The 17,874-nt window shown below is 42.6% G+C and overlaps 1 protein-coding gene across 1 annotated transcript; it reads left to right on the top strand.

Annotated features, from left to right (window-relative positions):
• Positions 1-452: 452 nt before the first annotated feature.
• tbc1d7 (TBC1 domain family, member 7) lies at positions 453-16,236 on the top strand. Its single transcript, XM_035736754.2, has 8 exons — positions 453-791; positions 9,928-10,047; positions 10,168-10,248; positions 10,409-10,599; positions 12,408-12,545; positions 12,785-12,930; positions 13,157-13,286; positions 13,389-16,236. Exons 2-8 carry the CDS (start codon positions 9,936-9,938, stop codon positions 13,473-13,475), a joined length of 885 nt encoding a protein of 294 aa, XP_035592647.1. The 5' UTR covers positions 453-791; positions 9,928-9,935; the 3' UTR covers positions 13,476-16,236.
• Positions 16,237-17,874: the final 1,638 nt, after the last annotated feature.

A 17,874-nucleotide genomic window follows, 5' to 3' on the forward strand; every position in this document is an offset into this window, starting at 1 on the left:
TGACTTTTATTTTCCCCAGCACAAGGTGCACCTGTGTAATGATCATGTTGTTTAATCATTATCTTGGTATGTCACATCTGTCAGGTGGAAAGATTATATTGGCAAAGGAGAAATGTTCACTAACATGGAAACAAACAATAAACAAATCTGTGCAAAATTTGTTTTGATTTTTACAGATTTTTATGGGAATTAAAAATTTCTGGGATATTTTATTTTTTCTCATGAAACATGGGATCAACACTTACATGTAGCGTTTATATTTTTGTTCAGTGTAGAATGGCAGTAGACCGTAGTGTAGGCCGTCATTGTAAATAACGTGTTCTTAACTGACTTGCCTAGTTAAATAAAAGTCAAATAAAAATAAATTAAAGTAACATTGAATGTTTGTTACCCAGCTACAGTACACCCTCTATTGGCAGATATCTGTAACTACAGCAAATAATATAATGTTCATTGCCATCTGCTGGTTGCACGTGCTGTCGATGAGGAAATGGTCAACATGGTATGAATGGATCAATAGCCTGCGTTTCACCTTCTCATTGCTGGGCATGTGATTTCTGTTATTCAAACATCTTTGGTATTGCTAGCTTGGGTTCCATTGCTTGCATAGTGACGTTGATATACTTATATGAGAAGGAGATGTACCAATAGTGGTTACAGTATCTAGCTAGAGCGATAGCTATAGCAGGTTGCAGACAGTCGTGTAGGTCGCGCCCGGCTTCAGAGCTCCTTCCCCGGTGACTGCAAGCTGGAAAGGACGTGGATGCGGTGAGGCCCATTGGTACAACCAGGTAGGAGGCTAAATAAGCTTGACATAAAGCACATTTTAACAGTAAACTCTACTTCTGTTACGTTATTCATCCAGCAGTTTAATGGTTTTCAGTAAAGTGTCATTTTAACACTGTCACAGAAAATACTAGAAACTCAAGTTTAGGGCTATCGTGGATCCTTGGGACGTCCATACCCTAAGCCTAACTTTAACCTCTAACCTTAACTATAAACCTTACCTAAAACGAACCTTAACCCATAAAGGTCCCGCACAATCATCCTATTTCTCAAGTAAAAAATAGCCTTTGAATGACCAACACATCACCCATAATATTTTTAAGCTATTAAAATGGTCAGAATTGAAGAAATTATATACTTTCTTGGATCTTTAACTATCAGGAAACATTAAGGAAATGCTGAGTGGGGTGGCAGTTTATATTCATGAGATCGCATCGACTGACAGTTATTGGAGTTGCCCATGTGGTCGTTTCCAGGTACCAAGATAAACAATGGATGACAAGTGAAACAATGAGCCACATGTCATCCAGATCCTCATTGGCTTGACTCAACCCATTTTCTCTGAAAAATGCTCTCTCTCCTGGTCAACAGAGCTATTCATGGACTGTTGGATAAGCAGACAAAACAGCAGCAATACACAATTGCATTTCTATTGTTTTGTAATTACACTGAACAAAAAAAACAGATAATCACTGCTGCTACTGGCTGTTTATTATCTAGTATCTATACATAGTCACTTTACCCCAACCTACATGTATAGTACTAGTCAAAAGTTTGGATACCTACACATTCCAAGGTTTTTCTTTATTTTTACTATTTTCTACGTTGTAGAATAATAGTGAAGACATCAACTTTTGACTGGTACTGTTACATATTACCGCAATTACCTCAACTAACCTGTACCACCGCACATTGACTCGGTACCTATAGCCTCGTTACTGTTATTTTATTGTTGCTATTTATAAAAAACTTTTCAGTAAATATTTTTCTTAACTGCATTGTTGGTTAAAGGCTTGTATGTAAGTAAGTGTTTCACGGTAAGGTCTACTACACCTGTTGCATTCGGCGCATGTGACAAATAACATTTGATTTGAAATATAAAGAAAATTATAAATCATAGATTTTACTGGGTGACAGTTCATATAAGGAAGATAGTCAAACTAAATGAATTCATTAGGCCCTAATCTATGGATGTCACATGACTTGGAATACAGATATGCATCTATGTTGTTAGTGTATGCCACGTGATGGACTGACTGTATATGATGTGAGAATGTAGGTGTGTCATTATTTTAATGCAAGGTGATGCCGAAGAAAAATGGCCATCCCGGATGGCCAATGAAGTTGTATTCTAATCTATCTCCTGGTCACAGATACAGTACCTTAAAAGAAAGTCTGGGTGGCTGGTCTCAGACGATCCCGCAGGTGAGGAGGTCCTGGGGTGGTGTGGTTACACGTGGTCTGCGGTTGTGAGGCCGATTACTGCCAAATTCTCTAAAACAACGTTAGAAGTGGCACATGGTAGAGAAATTAACATTCAATTGTCTGGCAACAGCTCTGGTGGACATTCCTGCAGTCAGCATGCCAATTGCACACTCCCTCAACTTGAGACATATGTGGCATTGTGTTGTGTGACAAAATTGATATGCCACACTTGTCAGGTGGATAGATTATCTTGGCAAAGGCGAAGTGCTTACTAACAGGGATGTAAACAAATGTGTGCACAAAATTTTTGTGCATATGAAACATTTCTGGTACTTTTTTTATTCCAGCGCATGATACATGAGACCAACACTTTACATTTGCGTTAAATTTCATAGAATACAGTTGACTGATTCTTCGCAATATTTTGTAAAGCAACTTCTGCACCGTAGAAGCTTAGACATACAGTGCCTTTGGAAAGTATTCCCCTGGACCTTTTTTACATTTTGTTACATTACAGCCTTTTTCTAAAATGGATTAAATAAAATAAAAATATTCAGCAATCTAAACACAGTACCCCATTAATGTCAAAGCGAAAACAGGTTTTTAGAATTTCTTGCAAATGTATATAGAAAAAACATACCTTATTTATAAAATTATTCAGACCCTTTGCTATGAGACTCGAAATTGAGCTCAGTTGCATCCTGTTTCCATTGATCATCCTTGAGATGTTTCTATAACTTGATTGGACTCATTCTTCAAGGCAAAAGTGCTCCAGCTCCTTCAAGTTGGATGGGTTCCGCTGCTGTACAGCAATCTTTAAGTCATACCACTGATTCACAATTGGATTGAGGTCTGGGCTTTGACGAGGCCATTCCAAGACATTTACATATTTCCTCCTAAACCACTCATATGTTTGAAACAAGACATTCTTTTCCTTTCACTTCACCAATTTGGACTATTTTGTGTATGTCCATTTCATGATATCCAAATAAAAATCTATTTAAATTACAGGTTGCAACAAAATAGGAATAATGCCAAGGGGGTAAATACATTTGCAAAGGCACTGCACAGATCTGGGGAAGGGTACCAACCCATGTCTGCAGCATTGAAGGTCCCCAAGAACACAGTGGTCTCCATCATTCTTAAATGGAAGACGTTTGGAACCACCAAGACTCTTCCTAAAGCTGGCTGCCCGGCCAAACTAAGCAATCGGAGGGAAGGGCCTTGGTTAGGGAGGTGACCGAGAACCCGATAGTCAATCTGACAGAGCTTTAGAGTTCCTCTTTGGAGATGGGAGAACCTTCCAGAAGGAAACCATTTTTATAGCACTCCACCAATCAGGCCTTTATGGTAGAGTGGCCAGACGGAAGCCGCTCCTCAGTAAAAGGCATACGACAGCCCGCTTGGAGTTTGCCAAAAGGCACCAAAAGACTCTCAGACCATGAGAAACAAGATTCGCTGGTCTGATGAAACCAAGATTGAACTCTTTGGCCTGAATGCCAAGTGTAATTTCTAGAGGAAACCTGTCACCATCCCTATGGTGAAGCATGGTGGTGCCAGCATCATGCTGTGGGATGTTTCTCAGTGGCAGGGACTGGGAGACTATTCAGGATTGAGGGAAAGATGAACGGAGCAAAGTCGAGAGAGAGATCCTTGATGAAAACCTGCTCCAGAGCGCTCAGGACCTCAGACTGGGGCGAAGGTTCACCTTCCAACAGGACAATGACTAAGCACACAGCCAATAATAAAATATAACTTCCAAATATTATATAATTTTCGAACGACCTGTCCTTTAGGCTATCTGTATGAACATTTTCATGAATAAATAACAAAACAGCATTTTTCTAATATCATCTAGGCCTCTCTAATTTAATTTAGCCTAGGCTTGAACATTTTAATTAGGCCTAATTAATAATTAAACATGGCTGTTTACAAGCACCAGGTCAGGCCGGTCATGGATAGAAGTGTTCCAACTTTTGTCAAATTGATGTCAGATTTGCCTTTTCATAGCTGATTAGGAGAAGTTACTCCGCAGGTTAGGAGAATTAGCTCAAATGCAAAAGAGAAAAAAAATCTACTTTTGATGTTGATTTTGACAAAAGCTGGATTCCGTCTAGCCATCACCGGGCCTGCCCTCCCCACTCCCCATCCCGCTGCGATTCAGCATCACATCAGTGGAAAATTATAAAACTCATATTGGACAATCAAATTTGATATGTACACTACCATTCAAAAAAATTGGGGTCACTTAGAAATGACCTTGTTTTGAAAGAAAAGCATTTTTTTTGTCCATTTTTAAAATAACATCAAATTGATCAGAAATACATTGTTAATGCTGTAAATGAAATATCTACAGAGGCCCATTGTCAGCAACCATCACTCCAGGCTCAACATGGCCAGAAACAAAGTACTTTCTTCTGAAACTTGTCAGTGTAAACTTGATCTGAGAAATGAAGGCTCTTCCATGTGAAAAATTACCAAGAAACTGAAGATCTCGTACTAAGCTGGTTACTACTCCCTTCACAGAACAGCGCAAACTGGCTCTAGACAAAATAAAAAGAGGAGTGGGAGGTTCAGGTGCACAACTGAGCAAGAGGACAAGTACAGTAGAATGTCTAGTTTGAGAAACAGACGCCTCACAAGTCCTCAACTGGCAGCTTCATTAAATAGTACCACAAAACACCAGTCTCAACGTCAACAGTGAAGAGGCGACTTCGGGATGCTGGCCTTCTAGGCAGAGTTGCAAAGAAAAAGCCAAGATCTCAGACTGGCCAATAAAAAGAAAATATTAAGATGGGCAAAAGAACACAGACACTGGACAGAGGAAGATTGGGGGAAAAAAAGTGTTATGGACAGACTAATCTAAGTTTGAGGTGTTCGGATCACAAAGAAGAACATTTGTGAGACTCAGAAAAAACGAAAAGATGCTGCAGGAGTGCTTGACGCCATCTGTCAAGCATGGTGGGGGCAATGTGATGGCAATGTATAACCTTGTCAACGTCTTGACTATATTTCCTATTCATTTTGCAACTCATTTCATGTATGTTGTCATGGAAAACAAGGACATTTCTATTTCCAAACTTTTGAACGGTCATGTACATGCTATGTAAATAAACAAAATCCTCCTGTGAACGTCATGTTTTTATGAAAGTACGTGTTTCCAAAACTGAAATTACATCTCACTCGTTTCATTTCCAAGTTCCACTGAAATGAGCTCAACTGAAATGCACCAATTACGCATTATACACATTATTACTCTATTCTAGTCTATCAATCCATTCCAAATCCTTATACTAAGAGTGGCATATGTTGATGCAGAACTGCTAGGACCGGGCCTGACGACCACAATTTGCTTCTAATTTACTTGCGTTTGCGGCAGACCTTGGCCTGAAATCAAAACTGTCCCAACGCATGGGTGCAGCTTGCGTGCGCATCAGCTTCGTTACTTTGTCCTCGAGGCCGTCTTTACCCTGTTTTGGAGAAAGATTTAACCTCGGCGGGCACACTGGAAACCGGGATAATCCACACAATATTTTGCCCTGTCGGAAGGTACATTTTAGCGGAAGTCCCTTTGCGTCTTTTGCATGAGTAAAAATAGAAACATACTTACCCGACACTAATTTCCAAGCAGTTTGTGGATTTATTAGCCTATGAAGTATATTTGTTATTTCCATCAATGAATAAAAAGCATTATTTTGCAATGGATTCTTTGGGGGCAATTTGGCCGTCAATTCAATTTATTGGCTTTTCTTTTTTAAACCAGCATTTACCGGTTAACAGAAACCCTGCCATCCTGGTAGACCTCTGGCCCTGCGGCCTTGTGAATGTTAACCTGTTTAAAAGTGTTAGTCACGTCGGCTATGGAGAGCCTGATCACACAGTCGTCTAGAACAGCTGGTGCTCTCATGCATGGTTCAGTATTGCTTGCTTCAAAGCGAGCATAGAAGGCATTTAGCTTGTCTGGTAGACTGATGTCACTGGGTAGCTTGCAGATGGGTTTCCCTTTGTAATCTGCCTTTAGCTCAGTAAACGATGGCTTATGGTTGGGATATGTGTACGGTCACTGTGGGGACGAATCCTTTGATGCACTGGTCAGATTTGCCAAATGGAGGTTGATGGAGAGCTTTGTATGCATTTCTGTGTGGATTGGGAGGACAGCAGTAAATCATTGGTAATGCCTGCCTCCTTAAGACAAGTGTATGACACGAGGGGAGGGGACCAGTAATTTTCTCTGTGTGTGTGTGTGTATTTATTTCTCAGAACAGAATAGATTCACAAGTTTCAGAAGAAAGTTCCTGGCCATTTTGAGTCTGTAATCGAACCCACCAATGTTGATGCTCCAGATACGCAACTAGTTTAAAGAAGGCCAGTTTTATTGCTTCTTTAATTAGAACAACAGTTTTCAGCTGTGCTAACTCAATTGCAAAAGGGTTTTCTATTAACTTTGATTAGCTATCACAACGTGCCATTGGAACACAGGAGTGATGGTTGCTGATAATGCGCCTCCATACGCCTATGTAGATATTCCGTTAAAAAATCAGCCGTTTCCAGCTACAATAGTAATTTACAACATTAACAATGTCTACACTATATTTCTGATCAATTTGATGTTTTAATGGTAAAAAACTAGCTTTTCTTTCAAAAACAAGGACATTTCTAAGTGACCCAAACTTTTGAACGGTTGTGAGTGTGTGTGGGTGTGCATATGTTATTTCTCCCCAATTGGTAGTTTGTCTTGTCCACTCACTGCAAGACCCGTACGGACTTGGGAGAGGCAAAGATCAAGAGCCATGCGTCCACCGAAACACGACCCTGCCAAGCCGCACTGCTGCTTGACACTGCCCGCTTAACCCGGAAGCCAGCCGCAACAATGTGTCGGAGGAAACACCGTACATCTGGCGAATGAAGTCGGCGTGCAGGCGCCCGGCCCGCCACAAGGAGGCGCTAGAGCGCGATGTGCCAAGGACATCCCAGCCGCCCTCCCCTAACCCGGGCGACGCTGGGCCAATTGTGCATCCCCTTATGGGTGTCCCGGTCAAGGCCGTCTGTGACACAGCCTGATATCAAACCCAGGTCTGTTGTGACACGTCAAGCACTGCGATGCAGTGCCTTTAGACAGCTACGCCACTCGGGAGGCCCTGGGGACCAATGACTATTTGATCAATATACCAGCTACAGTCATTTCTCATACTTGGGTCATCCAACTTTGAACTGGTTTCATCCAAATATCAATCAATTTGATGAAAAGCATGATTTTCACTGTTCGGGACCTTTTTAAACGTTCTGTGAAACAGAAATGTTGTCTTTTCTAGAAACGTAAATATTTACCAGAGTAAAATGTTCTCAACCTTGCTACAAGCTAAAAAGGAAGAGGTGTTGTCTCACAATCTATATCACTTTTCAATGTAGATCATGTAGTGTTTTATCAGTGTTCTATTATAATCTAGCTAACCTGCCATGGAATTCCATAGTAATGTTACGGTGAATCACTTTAAAATGGATACCAACAAAAACCAGTGATTTTCAAAGTTTAACAAACCGTATAACTATTTGCACAAGGGAACAAAGGGCTACTGGCCTCTACCATCTAGAACAGAGGGGTGTACAGGGCTACTGGCCTCTACCATCTAGAACAGAGGGGTGTACAGGGCTACTGGCCTCTACCATCTAGAACAGAGGGGTGTACAGGGCTACTGGCCTCTACCATCTAGAACAGAGGAGTGTACAGGGCTACTGGCCTCTACCATCTAGAACAGAGGGGTGTACAGGGCTACTGGCCTCTACCATCTAGAACAGAGGAGTGTACAGGGCTACTGGCCTCTACCATCTAGAACAGAGGGGTGGGTGTACAGGGCTACTGGCCTCTACCATCTAGAACAGAGGGGTGTACAGGGCTACTGGCCTCTACCATCTAGAACAGAGGAGTGTACAGGGCTACTGGCCTCTACCATCTAGAACAGAGGGGTGGGTGTACAGGGCTACTGGCCTCTACCATCTAGAACAGAGGGGTGTACAGGGCTACTGGCCTCTACCATCTAGAACAGAGGGGTGTACAGGGCTACTGGCCTCTACCATCTAGAACAGAGGGGTGTACAGGGCTACTGGCCTCTACCATCTAGAACAGAGGGGTGTACAGGGCTACTGGCCTCTACCATCTAGAACAGAGGGGTGTATAGGGCTACTGGCCTCTACCATCTAGAACAGAGGGGTGTACAGGGCTACTGGCCTCTACCATCTAGAACAGAGGGGTGTATAGGGCTACTGGCCTCTACCATCTAGAACAGAGGGGTGTACAGGGCTACTGGCCTCTACCATCTAGAACAGAGGGGTGTACAGGGCTACTGGCCTCTACCATCTAGAACAGAGGGGTGTGCAGGGCTACTGGCCTCTACCATCTAGAACAGAGGGGTGTACAGGGCTACTGGCCTCTACCATCTAGAACAGAGGGGTGTACAGGGCTACTGGCCTCTACCATCTAGAACAGAGGGGTGTACAGGGCTACTGGCCTCTACCATCTAGAACAGAGGGGTGTACAGGGCTACTGGCCTCTACCATCTAGAACAGAGGAGTGTACAGGGCTACTGGCCTCTACCATCTAGAACAGAGGGGTGGGTGTACAGGGCTACTGGCCTCTACCATCTAGAACAGAGGGGTGGGTGTACAGGGCTACTGGCCTCTACCATCTAGAACAGAGGGGTGTACAGGGCTACTGGCCTCTACCATCTAGAACAGAGGGGTGTACAGGGCTACTGGCCTCTACCATCTAGAACAGAGGGGTGTACAGGGCTACTGGCCTCTACCATCTAGAACAGAGGAGTGTACAGGGCTACTGGCCTCTACCATCTAGAACAGAGGGGTGTACAGGGCTACTGGCCTCTACCATCTAGAACAGAGGGGTGTACAGGGCTACTGGCCTCTACCATCTAGAACAGAGGGGTGTACAGGGCTACTGGCCTCTACCATCTAGAACAGAGGGGTGTACAGGGCTACTGGCCTCTACCATCTAGAACAGAGGGGTGTACAGGGCTACTGCCCTCTACCATCTAGAACAGAGGGGTGTACAGGGCTACTGGCCTCTACCATCTAGAACAGAGGGGTGTACAGGGCTACTGGCCTCTACCATCTAGAACAGAGGGGTGGGTGTACAGGGCTACTGGCCTCTACCATCTAGAACAGAGGAGTGTACAGGGCTACTGGCCTCTACCATCTAGAACAGAGGGGTGTACAGGGCTACTGGCCTCTACCATCTAGAACAGAGGGGTGTACAGGGCTACTTTGAACATTTTCCAAAAACACATTTACAGGAAGAACTGTGCGGATACAAAGTTTGGTAACAGAATACAATAGTGAGACTTTACCAGAATTCTGTTACTAAACTTTGCATCTGCAATAAATGTTTTTATAGTTTTGATTTACTGTGTAAATTGTTCAAAGTAGCCGTTGTGCATAGAGTTGTATGGATTGTTAAACCTTGAAATCAATGGTTTTTGTTTGTTATACATTTTAAAGTGAGAAATCCTAGTCTTAGCGTAATTCCATTATTGTGGATTTGCCCTTAATGTTAACTCCAGTGTCCGTAGAGATGATGGCGTTAGTCTAAGTATCTTTAGCGTTCTAAGCCTGCCAGTGCCCGACAAAGTAAGTGTGCTGTGGTTTTGATGTCATTTTCACGAGACGCTATCAATAAATTACCATTCTTTAACACTGCTTTTCCAGGTGACAGTATGGCTGAGGACCCTCAGAGGAACTTCCGTTCTGCCTATTATGAGAAGGTGGGCTTCAGAGGGGTGGAGGAGAAGAAATCACTGGAGATATTACTGAAGGACAACCCACTGGGTATGTACATTACAGTACTACTACTACTGTTACAACGGGTTACATCATTGTTATTATCACTGCTGTTCTGCTTCTACCTCCAAGTCTGTTCGTATGCGTTTTTTTGTGTTCCTTCGTCAGACGTGGAGAAGCTGAGCATTTTCAGTCAGAGATTCCCTCTGCCCTCAATGTACAGGATCCATGTATGGAAAGTGCTGTTGGGTAAGTCTTTTATCACAGACTACCCACAGGATTCAGAGCATATTTCACATACCAGCACGCCTCTCAGCCCATAGAAAACCCTATTTCTCTCCAGATCCGTCTGACAGACCAACCCGCTGCCGTGACTTGCTGATGTGACCCACCCTGTGTCTGTCTCTAGGTATCCTTCCTCCCCACAGTGACTCCCACTCCCTGGTGGGAGGGTACAGGCGGGAACAGTACCAGGATGTGTTGGAGGCCCTGAAGGTGATGAGGTTTGTCCACATGGCCACTCCCCAGACGCAGGTGTACCTACGCATGTTCCAGCTGGAGAGCCAAGTACTGCCCAGACGCTCGGATACCTCAGCCCCGGTAAGAGGAGAGCGAGAGAGAATAAGAGGGGCCTTTAAATGTATTATTTTTTTAAATAGAAAAAATATTTATTTATTTAAATAAATAAAAAAATATATATATACATTTTTTAATTATTATAATAATAATAATAATAATAATAATAATAATAATTTAAAGGTCCAATACAGCTGTTTTTATCGCAATATAAAATCGTGAATGAGAAAGTTGTGCTTCTAACTATCATACCCCCAAAAAAAAAAAAAATGGTAACCTCCCCCTGTTCTGTTATTGTAATGTTGAGCGGTTAGCATGTCTTGGGGGTATGATATTTGTGCGTCTTTCTCACTCATCATTATTAACGATTCATTCAGGATTATCTGTAACCATGGTAGCATCCACATTAATGTAGACGTGTTCAGAAACGCATTCCATTCTTATTTACTTTTCAAATGACTCCAAAATGACACAATGCATTATTTACCAATGAATTAATATTGGGCATAAAATCATCTGCAACACAACCAAAACATACAGCAAATGCATCAAACACATTTGTTGAGTCACAAGCTTGATGTAGTCATTGCGTGCCAAATTACTTCCCTTCTTACTACTTTAATACACACGTAAGTTAATTTGTCCCAATACTTTGCTCCCCTTAAATGGGGGGACAATGTACAAAAAGTGTTGTAATTTCTAAACGGTTCACCCAAAGTGGACAAACACACCCTCAAATGAAAGCTGACGGTTTGCACTTTAACCTCCTAGTCATTGTTTGATTTCAAATCCAAACTCTTAGAGTATAGAGCCAAAATAACATAAAAATGCTTCACTGTCCCAATACTTATGGAGGGCGCTGTATATAAACCACAGGAAAATCACGTTTTTGACTGCACTGGGCCTTTCTTTTTTTAAAGTAAACAGAACATAAACAGTTGGAGATTAAATTAAATCTCTTGTTCTGAACGTAAACAGTTGGAGTGGGAGATTAAATTAAATCTCTTGTTCTGAACGTAAACAGTTGGAGTGGGAGATTAAATTAAATCTCTTGTTCTGAACGTAAACAGTTGGAGTGGGAGATTAAATTAAATCTCTTGTTCTGAACGTAAACAGTTGGAGTGGGAGATTAAATTAAATCAGGCTCTTGTTCTGAACGTAAACAGTTGGAGTGGGAGATTAAATTAAATCTCTTGTTCTGAATGTAAACAGTTGGGAGATTAAATTAAATCTCTTGTTCTGAACGTAAACAGTTGGAGATTAAATTAAATCTCTTGTTCTGAACGTAAACAGTTGGAGTGGGAGATTAAATTAAATCTCTTGTTCTGAATGTAAACAGTGGGAGATTAAAGTAAATCTCTTGTTCTGAACGTAAACAGTGGGAGATTAAATTAAATCTCTTGTTCTGAACGTAAACAGTGGGAGATTAAATTAAAGCTCTTGTTCTGAACGTAAACAGTGGGAGATTAAATTAAATCTCTTGTTCTGAACGTAAACAGTGGGAGATTAAATTAAATCTCTTGTTCTGAACGTAAACAGTTGGAGATTAAATTAAATCTCTTGTTCTGAACTTACCTCTGCCAGTATCCCTACACATTGTAAATATTGTATTGGAACTGACTCTGTATCCAGCTTACTTACTTCTCGTGTTCTTCTTATTTTTATTACTTGTGTGTTTTGTCCAGCCTTAGGTTATTTTTTTTAGCACCACATTGACATTGATTACTCCGTTGTTGGGTTTAAAGCTTGCGAGAAAGTCATTTCACTGTACTTGGATAGGCTGTAGGATAGGCTGTTTATGTGTGAGACTGACGGGTGTGTCTCTGTTTCAGGACGAGGAGGATGAGGACTTCCTGTCCATAGCTCGAGCCATGGAGGAGATCGTAGAAGACCCTATGGATTGTTATTGGCTGATCAAGAGCTTTGTCAACCAGTTCAACAATAAGTGTGGAGACTCCATTCCCCACCTGGTGAGCAGTGGATTGGAGGGTGGGGTAAGGGGATGAAAGGGGTGGTCTGGACTACACTCGTTGTATGGTGTTGCCTTGCTCATTGTTGTTGTTACTGTTATAGTCAAATATCCAACATAAAAATTATACATGTAGCTGATGTGTACACTGCATCTACTGCATCTACCTCTCAACACACTGCATCTACCTCTCAACACACTGCATCTACCTCTCAACACATCTGTGTCCGGTTGGTTTAGCCCAAGAGTCTGGAGCACTACCTGAGTGTGGAGGAGCCCCGGCTACTGAACCATCTGAAGAATACTGGGGCCCTCGCCATGCTGCCATACAGCCTGTGGTTCAGACGATGTTTTGCTGGCTGCCTGCCTGAGTCCAGCCTGCAGAGGTTAGGCACACTGAGGCTTGTTTCTCTCAACAACCCAGCCACACAGGCGTGAGAGGTGTAATCTTTGCATCAACAAACCACATTTGTTGCACGAAGCACTTTGCTGTTCTGTGACGTGGGTCTGGGACTTGGGAGAAGTCATGTACCATGTCAGCTATGACGCTTTCAGGAAACTCATCGCTCTACGCTGGCGTTCTGACTCATGTCATGTATTCTGCTCTTTCAGGGTGTGGGACAAGGTGATCAGCGGGTCCTGTAAGATCCTGGTCTTCGTTGCCATGGAGATCCTTCTCAGCTACAAGATCGTGGTGATGGGGACCAGCAGACCGGAGGGAGTGGTCAACATCCTGTGCAACGTGAGTGACGTCATCGTCATAGGATCCGCTGGAGGTTTTGAGGCTTTTCTCCCCTTTTTGTCAACCAATCACATTGATTTGTTTTTCTCCTCTACTACCCAGATGCCCCAGGAGAACACTGACGCAATAGTGACTAAGGCCATCGACCTGTGGCACAAGTACTGTGGCACCCCCATGCACTCTGTATAGGATCACAGGTCTCCTGCCGGACCCTCTGGATGGGGTCATTGACATTGGGATACGCTTGGACTCAAATCAATCACATTTATTCGTCACATACTTCGTAAAACAACAGATGTGGACTAGCAGTGCAACGGCTTCTTTACGGGCCCTTCCAAACAATGCAGAGAGAAATAATATAAAAGTAATAATAACATGTCTATATACACACACGGTGCCAGTTCCAAGTAGATCTGCAGGGGTACAAGGTCATTGAGGTAGATATGTTCATATAACTAGGAATAAAGTGACGAGACAACAGTATAGATAAGCAGTGTATGTGATGAGTGCCTGGTACAGAGGTCCTGGATGGCAGTGAGCTCAGCCCCAGTGATGTACTGAGCTGTACGCACTACCCTCTGCAGAGCCTTGCGCTTCAATGCCAAGAAATGGTCATACCAGGCGGTGATGCAGCCAGTCAAGATGCTCTCAGTGGTGTCGCTGTAGAACTTTTTTGAGGACCTGAGGGTCTTTTCAACCTCTGACTGGATGTGCCCCTGAGGAACCACCGTGTTGAGGGTAAGTGTGGCGAACGTGTTGATGCCTACCATCAGCACCTGGGAGCAGCCTGTCAGGAAGTCCAGGATCCGGTTGCAAAGGGAGGTGTTCAGTCCCAGGGTCCTTAGCTTAGTGTTGAGCTTTGAGAGCACTATGATGTTGAATGCTGAGCTGTAGTCAATGAACAACATTCTCATATAGCTGTTCCCTTTGTCCAGGTGGGGAAGGGCAGGACCCGGTTGCAGAAAATGGCAGATTTGGGCATGCCTAAATTGGAAACGTTACTGTACAGCCATTGCATGACGTCAGAACTCTGGCTCTGCTCTTCACAGCACTGTATGGGTTTTGACTGACAGCCGTTCTGAACTTGAGCATCTCGCACGACAAGAAGTTGCCCCCATCCCTCCCGCTAAATTGGGCAACTTTTGAGGGAAATGCTGTAAATTAAGAGGATTCTATGTATACTGAAAAAAATATTAACGCAACATGAAACAATTTAAAATATTTTACAGAGTTACAGTTCATATAAGGAAATCAGTCAATTGAAATAAATATATTAGGCCCTAATCTATGGGTTTCACATGACTGGGCAGGGGTGCAGACATGGGTGGGCATGGGAGGGCATAGGCCCACCCACTGGGGGGCCAGGCCCAGTCAATCAGAATGAGTTTTTCCCCACAAAAGAGCTTTATTACAGACAGAAATACTCCTCAGTTTCATCAGCTGTCCAGGTGGCTGGTCTCAGACGATCCCGCAGGTGAAGAAGCCGATTGTGGAGGTCTTGGGCTGGCGTAGTAATTACATGTGGTCTGCGGAATTGTGTTCATTGTCCATAGCTTATGCCTGCCCAAACCATAACCCCACCGCCACCATGGGGCAGTCTGTTCACAACGTTCAAATCAGCAAACTGCTCGCCCATACACGTGGTCTGCGGTTGTGAGGCCTGTTGGACGTACTGCCAAAATTCTCTAAAACAATGTAAGTGGCAGTTTATGGTTGAGAAATGAACATTCAATTCTCTGGTAACAGCTCGGTGGACATTCTTGCTGTCAACATGCCAATTGCACGCTCCCTCAAAACTTGGCATCTGTGGCATTGTGTTGTGTGACAAAACTGCACCTTTTATTGTCCCCAGCACAAGTTGCACCTGTGTAATGATCATGCTGCTTAATCAGTTTATTGACATGCCACACCTGTGAGGTGGCTGGATTATCTCGGCAAAGAGAAATGCTCACTAGCAGGGAGGTAAACACATTTGTGCACAACATTGAGGAGAAATAAGCTTTTCGTGCATATGGAAAATTTTGGGGATCTTTTAATTCCGCGTATCAAATATGGGACCAACACTTTACATGTTGCGTTTTATATTTTATTCAGTATATTTTGAAAAATTGAAACTTTGAGGATTGATAATAAATACCAAATTGATGTCATACAAGCCAAACACCCTTGAGTCCAAAATGTGCACTTCACATTTCCATGTCATAAAACGTGTCTTATACCGTGTCAACGTTTATGATCACTATGTTTCGTGTCCAGTTACACGATGACATGCCGTCATACCCTGGGTTGTTCTGAACAGAATGATCCTCGGTCTCTGTATTGTGAAGAACATTTGCCACGGCGCACGCACCTGAATGCGCTCATGACTCCTTTCTATGCGCAACAAAATTCTGATCTGTTTCCCTAAATTGCATTGTGAAAGACTTTTTTTTTATAATGTCTTTGTCTAACACTGTAATATAGTAATTTTATACCTTTTCTAGTCATGTTGACAATGGAACAGGCTTTGAAATGATGCCCACCTGACTCCGATTGCGATTTATAATGGACCATTTTGGATTGCGTAAGTAACTGTAATTGTGTGATTGCGGGGATGCAGTGTTGTTCCAAACACAAATAACTACAAGTGTGCTTGCTGCTCTAGTTCCTGAATGGCACAGCTCACCTTTATAGTTGACGACTCTTCTTTAAATCATAAAAGTGCATTTGAAATGACTTAGAAACTGTGCACCCTTTAGAAAGGTGTGGCCACTTGGAGATACCAGTTAATCCTCTCACTCAAACCCGTGTAATTTATTTTGTCTTATGTTGTACCTACCCCACATTTTCCAGGAATATTCTTATCCTGTTACTGAATGTATCAAGAGCATTTTCAGATTTAGTTTTCAACAAATGTGACGGCAAAGGACGGCATACAGTACTAGTAAAACGTTTTGGACACACCTACTCATTCAAGGGTTTTTCTTTTTACTATTTTTTTCATTGTAGAATAATAGTGAAGACAAACTATGAAATAATGCATATGGAACCAAAAGTGTTAAACAAATCAAAATATATTTTAGATTCAAAGTAGCCACCCTTTGCCTTTGACAGCTTTGCACACTCTTAGCATTCTCTCAACCAGCTTCATGGGGAATGCTTTTCCAACAGTCGTGAAGGAGTTCTCACATACGCTGAGCACTTGTAAGGCTGCTTTTCCTTCACTCTGCGGTCCAACTCATCCCAAACCATCTCAATTGGGTTGAGGTCGTGTGATTGTGGAGGCCAGGTCATCTGATGCAACACTCCATCACTCTCCTTCTTGGTCAAGTAGTCCTTACACAGCCTGGAGGTGTGTTGGGTCATGGTCCTGTGGAAAAACAAATGATAGTCACACTAACCGCAAACCAGATGGGATGGCGTATCGCTGCAGAATGCTGTAGGTTAAGTGTGCTTTGAATTCCAAATGCATCACTAACAGTGTCACCAGCGAAGCCCCTCCCCCCTCCACACCACACCATCACACTTCCTCCTCCTCCATGCTTCACTGTGGAAACCACACATCAATCAACCGTTCACAAAGACACTGCGGTTGGGACCAAAAATCTCTTGGACTTATCAGACCAAAGGACAGATTTCCACCGGTCTAATGTCCAAATGCTCATGTTTCCATTTTCATAATTTTTCTTACAGAAGAATTTCAATTTATCCTTATCCATATAGGCCAATTCCCACGAGTGTAAAGGGTTAACAGGAGAGCATCCAGTCCTCTGCCACTAACGCAACAGTACAAAAGGCTGGTCCAGGGCCTGTCACGGTTGAGGTTACTATGGTTGTTTCTATGGGGAAACTGGTCCTAAACCTGTGCTTAGGGAGGTTTACTAAGCAGACAGGTTTGGATCGTAGCAGCAATCCACTATATTTATGGCCTGGTCTCAGATCTGTTTGTCTTGTCAATTCCAACCGACTCAGTTCAGACTCCTTGAAATGAAGCCCATTTCCTTGAACATGTGTCCCAAAGGAAGGGATTTGGAGGTGGCTTTGCTTGACATGTGAACATCTAGCAGAAGATCACAGTTGAATCATGTCTTTATATATCAATAAACATGCATTTAATGACAGAGAAAGTTGAGTGAATTAAAACCAGAGATATAATACTCTTCTATTATGAGAACAGTTTGATTTCAGTTAGTGAAGGGAAGTTATAAAGTTATATACGGTGGGATCTGAAATTGACACTTGATTAAAAAATAACTTCATAAGATAATTCAAATACTGAGCTATATTGTATGCACACAAAAAAAAGTGTACTCATACAATTGCTCAGAGGTAGAGATTTTGTTTAACAAGTAATACTTTATTTTCTCAAAGAGAGACAACCATTGACACTCCTGTTTTCAATAGGATAATGACACTGAACCGTTTCTAAAGTGTTTTTATGTTTTGGGGAACATATTGGGAGGGATCTTAAGACAGGATATCAAGGATCTGGAAGGGTTCTATGTGCTTATGGGCTGCCCTCTTCAATTCAAACCATATGTTTTAAATTAGTTTTCAGTCCAGAGACTTGAGATTATCTTTATTTGGTTCATCGCACTCTAGCGACTCC

The sequence above is a fragment of the Oncorhynchus keta genome, chromosome 26 (assembly GCF_023373465.1).
Source record: "Oncorhynchus keta strain PuntledgeMale-10-30-2019 chromosome 26, Oket_V2, whole genome shotgun sequence".
Taxonomy (NCBI): Eukaryota; Metazoa; Chordata; class Actinopteri; order Salmoniformes; family Salmonidae; genus Oncorhynchus; species Oncorhynchus keta.